We start from the raw sequence: 9,271 nt of genomic DNA on the forward strand, positions 1-9,271 counted from the left end.
GAGGTACAGCGATCACTGACACCACTGTATCAGAGAGGTCAAAGAAAAGAGACTAAACAGATGAAAATCAGACAAAGACTGACGAAAAAATGTGTTTCTGAGAAAGATTATAAACAAAAGACCTCTTATTTCTAAAAATCTTCTTTAAAAATACTCCTGCCAAAACAAAACCTCCTTTGCATTACAAAGCAGAAACACATAGTTTCATATGATAGCAAAGATCACCACTTAGGAAAAAAAAAAAAAAGCCACAAAAAGGAGCACAAAATAGTATTTATGTAAGAACTACATTTTCTGCAGCAGTTTTTTTGTATCCTTGCTTGACTTCCCTACCATTCTTTCTATAGAGGTCACTAATCACTTCAATTACTGGGAAACATTAGCAGTGTGTTTACTTCATACGTCATAAAATGACTTTTATATAAAACTTATCTTTTTAATACTTCACATAACACTATATATTAACATAACAAAATATTATGTTTTTATTTGCTCCAAGTGCCATTTCCACAGCTATCATATTTATCATACAGCATAAAAGATATTTTCTCTATGAAAAAAGCATAAAATCTGGAGTCTATCACTACAATATATTATTGTTAAATACTGTAAAAAAAAAAAAAAAAAAAGATAAGAATGTAAAACCAAATCTTCCCCATACAGTTTATTTATATGTAACACTAAAGGAAGCAACTGCAAGACAGTAAAATACTATGCAACACACTCCATCTACTGGCAAAATAGAGCAGTAGGACCAAGTTTTACTACACAGCATCCCAGTAATTAAAGAGATGCTAACGTTTTATGTGAGAACAGGTACCTAAACCACTGATCAATGATTAGTTTACCAGACACACCAAACTGCACACTGCTGGTAGTTTCCTTCCACACATGTACGTACAAAGGAGAAACGAGACTTTACTCATTGGTGCCCAGTGACAAGAGGTAATGGGCACAGACTGAAATACAAGACATTCAATTCAAAATTATCAAAAAAAAGAAATTATTGTGAGAGTGGCCAAGCATTAGAAAGGGTTTCCCAGGCATGTCGCAGAGCCTCCATTTCTTGGAGATATTCAAAACACAACTAGACACAGCTTTGAGCAACCAGCTCTGGAGCACGGGAGTAAGACGAGATGATCGCCAGAAATTCCTTCCAACCCCAGCAACTTTGTGGTTCTGTGATCACACAACTACTTATATCAGGCTTTTCACCTATGTCCCATTCTAAGTTCCCAGCAGAACACTTGCACTTTTCTCAAAACAGAGTCAATACGGAAATATTTTAAATTATCTGTGGCAGAATTGTCCCAAATAGATTTTTCTGCAGCTTCTAGTAATGCAATATTTTTAAAACTCATCTATAGTGTGATACAGCACGCACCACAGGTGTACCTTCAACAAGGGAAATGGAAATTGTAGATTAAATCTAACTCAGGAACACATCTCACCGTACCTTCTAACAGAACAACCATTTTGTGCCAAATTTCTGATAGCCCATCTGGTCTAATCAATTTTTTTTAAAAAGTAAAGTACAATAGAAAAAATTATATAAATCACAAAATAAGAGGTAACTAAAAAACTAAATAAAGTTTCATAAAAAATACCCTCAGAAAATAAATCAACACATGATAAACTAGCTCTCATACTCTACTGTACTAGCCCTGAACAGTAAACAGGGCTTTAAACTGGGGAAGGATGCTGCACTGTCTGTAGCCCACTCTGGTTTTAGAGAAGATGCTTAGCAGTAATTTCCTTTAGTGTTCTCAAGTGTTTCATCTGAATTGACCTTTTTGCAGCTATTTTCTAAAATACTGTAAACAAAGCTCCTAAAAAATTAATTTAATCAGGAAAATAATGTTATGATTGGCTATTTTTTTTCCTTAGATTTACCTATGGAAAAAAAAATTAATTCAAGTTCAAATAGCAGAAAAAAATGGAAGATTTTTCAGAATTATTAATTAGAAAGTACAGTTTTTATGCTGTGTAATTAATTTTCCTTGTTACTCTGCTTGTGTAATACATTTTAGTCTTCAAAAAAAATCTTAGTTCTTGACAATAAAAAAATTTCCAGAAATTTCTGTTCAAAAATCCCTTCTCTAAACTTGTTTCTTCCATTTATACAATCACAGTCCACCATATAATTTGCTGCTATACGAGCTCCCTACAATCTGCTAAGTTTTGCTCTCTCTTTACTCCAGCTCCTTCCTCCAAACACCCCTCTAAGACTGTACCTCTTCCTAGTTTCTATTCTCTACTCAACTTACTGCATCAGTCTTTAGGTGTGCCCATGTACTACTCAAACTCCTTCTGCAGGTTTCTGACTGCTCATCAATTCTTGGTTCTCTCTCTTGATTACCAGATGCATCACATCACTCCTGGACTAGCTACCTTTCCCAGACTCAGCCTTAAAAGGCAAATTTTCATTTGATCATAATCCCAAACACCGCTAAGTCACAAATTTTCTTGCCTTTCAACCTCAATCACCAAAATACTAGCAGGAACGGTGACTTAACACTAACTTGGGGTTTTTTGGGTTTTTTTACAAGGAGAAACACTGGCAGTTTCCTTCAGTCAATGGCTCTAGTTTTCAAACATCTGCCACTGCATCCACAAAAATAGGAGAAGAAAGCAGAGGTACTAGAGCTTCTTTTTATACAATTCACCAGTAATGGCTCGCTCTCTTCCCAAGAGACATGCGGCTCAGAGGTCTGCAAACCCTACTGTCTGCTGTACAGTATGCAAAGCCCCGAAAGTGCTCTGTGTATCAGCCAAAGTGAGAATCCCCATCCTGGATTTCACTGGAAACTAAAAAAAAATTTGAGAATCCTTTCCCTCCTCTCTCTGTTTTTGCACAAGCTGCCAAATGAATAAAGAACAGCTTGGATCCACATCATCAATTTATTATGTAACAATTTATTCAAGCCATAACTCTGTACGATTGACTGTAATTCCTTTAACGGAAGAAATTACACCTTCAGGAAATAAAACCATACACTTCTAATTAATTAAACTATTTGACATCAACACTATCATTCATATATAAACAATGTTCATCTCTGGGCAGTTATCAACATGCCTAGAAAACTCTTTTCTCATCAAAGAAGAGCACCATGAAGGAAAGCACAAAGACCAATGAAAATCTGTCAGCTCCAATCTATCAGTTTGCCTATTAAGCAATAATTGATAATGCTATTAATAATCTATTAATAATAGATTCCACATCTTAGCAGGAAAGTCATACACAGCTATCAGCGTATCCCTCAGACTCACCTTTTCGTACCGTTTTGTAACAATAATATCTGTTGTGTATTTACCCATTCTAATCAACTTACCTCCTGAAAATAATTAGCAGTACCTCTGATTACCTCACCAAAGTTAAACAGCCATTCCTCACAAATCTGGAGATTTTGATCAATTAATCAGACAAATCCAGTAGGTTGCACCGAGAGTATCGTAACATCCTCTGATAACCACAGAATCACAGAACGGTTTGGGTTGGAAGGACCTTAAAGATCATCTAGTTCCAACCCCCTGCCATGGGCAGGAACACCTCCCACTAGCCCAGGTTGCTCAAAGCCTCATCCAGCCTGGCCTTGAACCCCTCCAGGGATGGGGCATCCACAGCTTCTCTGGGCAACCTGGGACACTGCCTCACCACCCTCACAGGGAAAAATTTCTTCCCAATGTCTAGTCTAAATCTACCCTCTTTCAGCTTACACCCGTTACCTCTTGTCCTCTCACTACACTCCCTGATAAAGAGTGCCTCCCCATCTCTCCTGTAGGTACTAACCTAATGTGTACTAACTATTAAAAACCAGGTGCCATAAATGAAAACAGTTAAATTTATAATCTCTTTTCTAGCTTTTAGCATGGGAACTGTATGTACTGAAGATAGGAAGTGAATAACTATAGTGCACGTGAGAGTATGAAGCAGTGTGTAGGTACGTACCTGTGTATACACACACAGAGTAAACAAATCTTAACTCTTATCAAACATAAAAGTCATCTTCTCACTAGATCAGAGTTGTCTTATACTGTAAACAGTCTTTTACAAATAAAAATGTAAAACAGTTATTCTCAATCACAAAACCAAATATCCTGCTTCTTTACAACTTCTTAGGCAGAGATTTCATGTAGTCAGAAAAAGAGCATTTCCTGAAGTTCCATGTGTTTCACGCCCTAAAATTACTTCTGGAAATAATCAAGTAAACAGTAGTAGAGACACATTTGAAATGTTTGCCATTGGAAGTACTTCTAATTTTGCAGAATTACCACCCAAGGTACTTACACGCACATTTATTTGCAGAGTTGGGCCATACCGCCATTGTAGGTTTTTGTTTGTTCCGAAAAGCCTCTTCAACTCTAGCTTCTGTTTTCCGTACAGTGGAACCATGAGGATTTATTTGTTCTGCTGTTACTGATAAGCCTGCATACAGAAGATAACCATACCTATTTAAATAAAACAAGCTGCATAAAACTATTGAATTTAAAAAGAAACTTGAAATATCATGCTACAATAAGAACACCAATTAATATTTAGCTGGACATTGAAAACAAAGATGAGAATCAAGATTATTCCTTTTCTACTGACAAATAACTTACTGGTTGCACGATCTTAACTGTCAGCTCTGAATGCTTAGAAAAATATGACTGTCTCTCACACTTGGGTCCCCAAAGATTGTACTCTCTTATCCGTATTTGCTCTATAAAGCAAATTCTTATTGACAGTTTCAATTTTTCTTAATTTTAAACAGATTGTGGCAATTCATAACGGCATTGTATGCCATATCAAAAAGAGTGTCTTAATTAAGTCAATATGAGCTCTTCGATTAAGAAAATGTGATTCTGCTTTTAATAAAAAGTCCAGTTTGCTCTCTGTAATATAAGTTCATCTCATAGCTTCTACTATTTCATAGGGTTTTTAATTAAATTCTAAAAATATAAACTTTCATATTGGTTAAGCACATTTTAAAGATATAAACAGATCTCTGAAGTTTCATATAACTAGAATTTCCTATCCATCCACTGTAACACTCTTCAAAATGTCACACCATGTCTCCAGTAGTAACCAGAACCCAGTGATCAAGAGCTGACAAGAAGCTCTAGAACCGATGGGTGCAGAAATGAAAAGATTCCCAAAGGAACTCTCACCTAACAGTTACAGCATAACTTTCTAGGTACCATTACAAATATTTTAAACTGTATATCAAACGTATTTAATTACTCAAAACATCCACCACTTCTACCTTGTTATCTGCTGGTTTCAACAAGAAGCTGCAAATTCCAATAATCCAGGATATATTGTTCTTAGTTAACCAACTTAGAATTTGTTATCCTTAAATTTATCTTTCAACAGCACCTCATTTCAGTAATACAAGAACAAGAAATTCTAGCTTAACTTCTAGATACTGATTTTATTATACAGTTTATTATTCTGTTACACTGCAGTACTTCTTTTGAGATTGGTCACCAGTCTCAGTACTAAATAAAAATGTCATATCTGTCAAAAAAAAAAAAAAAAAAAAAAAACAAACAGACAAGTTGTGGAAAAAGAAGTAATGTAGAAAATACCTTCCATTTTAAAACTATGTAAGATTGCTAAATTGTTGCCACGAGAATTGTGGAGAAAATGGATACAGAGCTTTTTAGCCTTAACCCTCATCTTCAGTATCTGGGAAATAAATTAAGAGTTAATATATGACACAATTCAGAAGATCAATGGCTTTTCAACTCGGTAAAGATTAAAAAGCCTGAAGTATGTCTCACTTGTCTTCCAGCCTCCTCTGTGATTCCAGACAGAAACACTTGATAACATTTCCAGAGAATCTATTAGAAACCTCATGCAGATCAGCTTGCTCGATTACATCCAAATCGCACGTTGAAGGTTGAAGTCCTTCCAAATGTGGCCAAGATCTAACCAAGTATGGGGCACATTCTTTTTGTCAGAATACAAATTTCCTTTCCGATGGCCACAGCCACCTACTCTGACTCAATCTGTGACTGCAACACCACCTTGGCCTCTTCTGAGCAGGTATTAATACAAGTTTCATATTCAGTCCAGCAACCACTAGTAGATGTGCTTCACCTGGACCTTTTGCCACAGTCCCACTGTTTGCATCATTGCCTTTTTTCCCCAAGAGTGCTGTTGGCAAGCTAAGAATTTTAACTCTGGTAAGGCTTGAAGGCAGGATCCTTTATCGAGCTGAGTCCAGACATACACGCAGAGAAATGTGGACACTGAATGGTGGGTTCTTCCCCTGTCAGAGTATATACAGGCCCAGTCTGGCACTTTTAAAGAAAGATTAAAAGAGAAGCTTCGGGTTCTCAGAGCTGAAGAAGAGCTTGCTGTGCGTCATACCGTAAAGGCCACTCACTGTGACTTGATTTTCAACATTCATTTAACACCTTGCTTAGACATGTCTTGTCGACATTAAAGAAAAAAAAAAGTACTTCAGGGTCCAGTTCCCCACCACTTGGTCTCATACATTGGTCAAGGCGCAAGGCTGGCTGCCCCATTCAGCATGATTTCATCAGATAGCTCCCCTCAGGCAAACTACCCTTACATTTAAGTGGCCAGTTGCACAAAGCTTTTGGACAGCAAAAGGTATAGTTTACACTGCTTACAGAGTTTTCCTCAAGTATTTCCTTACTGAAACATTCAAATATTTCAAAATATACTCTATTATTAAGCAGAGGGAAAGGAGAAGGATCTGGGGATCACTTCTCTACCTGACGATCTGGTAACCAATCCAAAGAAGAAACAAGAAATCCCTTAATAACCTTGTGGACATCCAATCAAAAGAAGAAAATGCAAGTATATGCCTTTGTCATCCCTTGTCCAAAACATTGCAAAAGAGGGTACATGCCAAAGTCTAGACCAACAGATGCATTGTGATTTTGCTGATCTGCTGTCCCGCTGAGCATGCTCTGTAGAGCAAAACAGGAGGAACAATGGCAAGGTTGATCAGCATTCACATCCCTTCCATGTGCCAAGTGCCAAGACTACATGTCTGAAGCACCATCTTCTTGATGTTCTACACAACAATCTTTGACACAACTCCTGACCCAGGGACAGGACAATCTCTTGTGTTTGCCTTACAGTATATGAGGCTTCCTCAGACCTCAAGAGCTTGATATATTTTCTTTCGTCCATAACCAGCTAATCTAACAAAGCTTCTTCCATGCATTCCAAATCTTCTGTCCTTGCTAATCCCATAAGTGATCTTAGCCTTCCACACTCTTCAACTGGACCAACTGCAGAGCTCATTTGCTCTTGAAACCACCACAATGTGGTCCACATACACAATGTGTAATGTGACTTGCAGGTACCTGTGACACTGCACTAGTTTCCATGCCAATGCCTACAACACACTTTGAAAACTCTCCGCTGTTGTATGTGAGCTGTTGACACAAACGGGTGCTGCTAGCCACCTACCTATACCTGATGGTCCACTAACCAGTATCTGACACGAATTGTATCTTCTTCTTCTGATTTAACAAGTTCATTGCATTACATCATTAGCCTTAATTATGAGTTCTGAAAACCTACCTCTTTCAACAGGGTCTGCAGGTTTTGCCCACAGAAATATATATTACTTGGTCACTGCCACAAAAAGAAGGGCAGCGTTCCAGTTAGCTCTTGGGAGACTTGCAAGGAGGGACTTACAAGCTATAGAGTAACTCCCTGTAACAAACAGCTCTTACAAACAGTTACTTTAACCTGGGAAGCAATAACCTTTAACAATCATGGGGGACTCATAACGGATAATTAACCGAGCATAGCTCTCAGCATGACACCAAGGCCAGAACTGTGAATATTCTTACGCTTCTAATAGAAAAGTACAGAGGAGAAATAAAGGCATTATATTAGTTCTATTTTATAACCACAGTGAATTACAATCGGTTCTCTTATTCACAATTCAAGACACACATTGTACAGAATTAGACAAAAAAATGCATGACTGAATGGGAAAATAAAAGGAACTGTCTCTGCTTTAACCTGAAGAACAGAAAGCCTACAGATACTTGCATAGTTCAAAGACATTTATTAATAAAGGGTCTTCAATCTACTGAAAGAAGTATTTCAAGAACCAGCAGTTATAAGTTAAGACCAGAAATGAGAAAGTCTCATTCTCCCTAATCATAACTGTTATTACACTGCATTACATAGCATTTTCTAGCATCACACATTCCTGTGTGATCTGATCTAGGTGTCCTGCTCCGGCAGGGGGACTGGACTAGATGATCTTTCAAGGTCCCTTCCAGTCTCTAACATTCTGCAATTCTGTGATTTAGCATACAGCACTGGTTTCACCACATCTTCACCAATCCCAATACTTGTCTCTTCACCATGTTCTGTAATACGTTTTGTACCAACAGGCAATGCATCCTTCTTTTGTAAAGAATGACAGTGCCTTATTGGACCAGCTCACGTAGCTGGAAAAAGTCGACAAGTTTCAAGATCACTCATCCTTTAACATGCACTGCCAGAGCCTGACATGCGTTCTATATTTCATCTTAAATTTAATTTTTTACATGGACATTTGTAAATTCTGTTTTATATGCCATATATGTTGTGTTATGATAAATGAAGTTAAACATACCTCTTTTTCTTCTCGCTTCCTTGATTTCTTCACACATCTTATTAAATTCTGGATCCAGTTCAGCAGCAATGATAGCATGAGCGGTGTCCTTCAAAGTACAAGCTCTATGTCTAATTATTTTGTCTAGAAAACAGGACAGCACACTTGTTAACTTCACCACAATTAGGTACATTCTTACCATTTCTATGTTGTTCTGTATTGCATATTACAGCACTGATACAGACAAAAGTAACTGGGAAATACTACAAATGTCTGAAAATGTCGATGGATCAATACCATAGCATGCTCAAAAATCACAACCCAGCTATTTAGGAGATACAGGAGCTTTCAGAAGTACAAATTGTTACTTTAGTCAATAGTGACATTTATAAACAAATACAAACAGTGAATGATGAACACACCTAAATCAACTTGCAATCCTTAGAACTTGCTAGAATCAGCAGATCTACACAGGATAATGGAGTACAGTGCAGAGAGTACCAAAAGTAACGAAAGACTTGTCCAGGAATGAATTTATCCACTGCGTTCTAGGAACATTCATATAATTACACTGCCTGCAAAATCATACTGGATGTCTCCTGAATTTGCAAGGTAGACCTGGCTTGCTTACATTCCTCTCCTGTTTTATTTTATTTTGGTTTTGGGGGTTTTTTTTTGGTTGCCCC

The 9,271-nt window shown here is 37.3% G+C and overlaps 1 protein-coding gene across 1 annotated transcript in view; it reads right to left on the reverse strand.

Moving 5' to 3' along the window:
• LOC104469577 (ATPase family AAA domain-containing protein 2B-like) overlaps window positions 1-8,729 on the reverse strand; it is a gene marked incomplete at its 5' end in the record, with an annotated part of 21,612 nt that extends 12,883 nt beyond the window's left edge. Inside the window, 2 exons of the mRNA XM_010084176.1 lie at window positions 4,292-4,429; window positions 8,607-8,729. Of these exons, the coding sequence (XP_010082478.1) occupies window positions 4,292-4,429; window positions 8,607-8,729 (261 nt within the window). The remainder of the gene's footprint in view (window positions 1-4,291; window positions 4,430-8,606) is intronic.
• Window positions 8,730-9,271: the final 542 nt, after the last annotated feature.

The sequence above is a fragment of the Pterocles gutturalis genome, unplaced genomic scaffold, assembly GCF_000699245.1.
Source record: "Pterocles gutturalis isolate BGI_N339 unplaced genomic scaffold, ASM69924v1 scaffold7521, whole genome shotgun sequence".
In the NCBI taxonomy this organism is placed as follows: Eukaryota; Metazoa; Chordata; class Aves; order Pterocliformes; family Pteroclidae; genus Pterocles; species Pterocles gutturalis.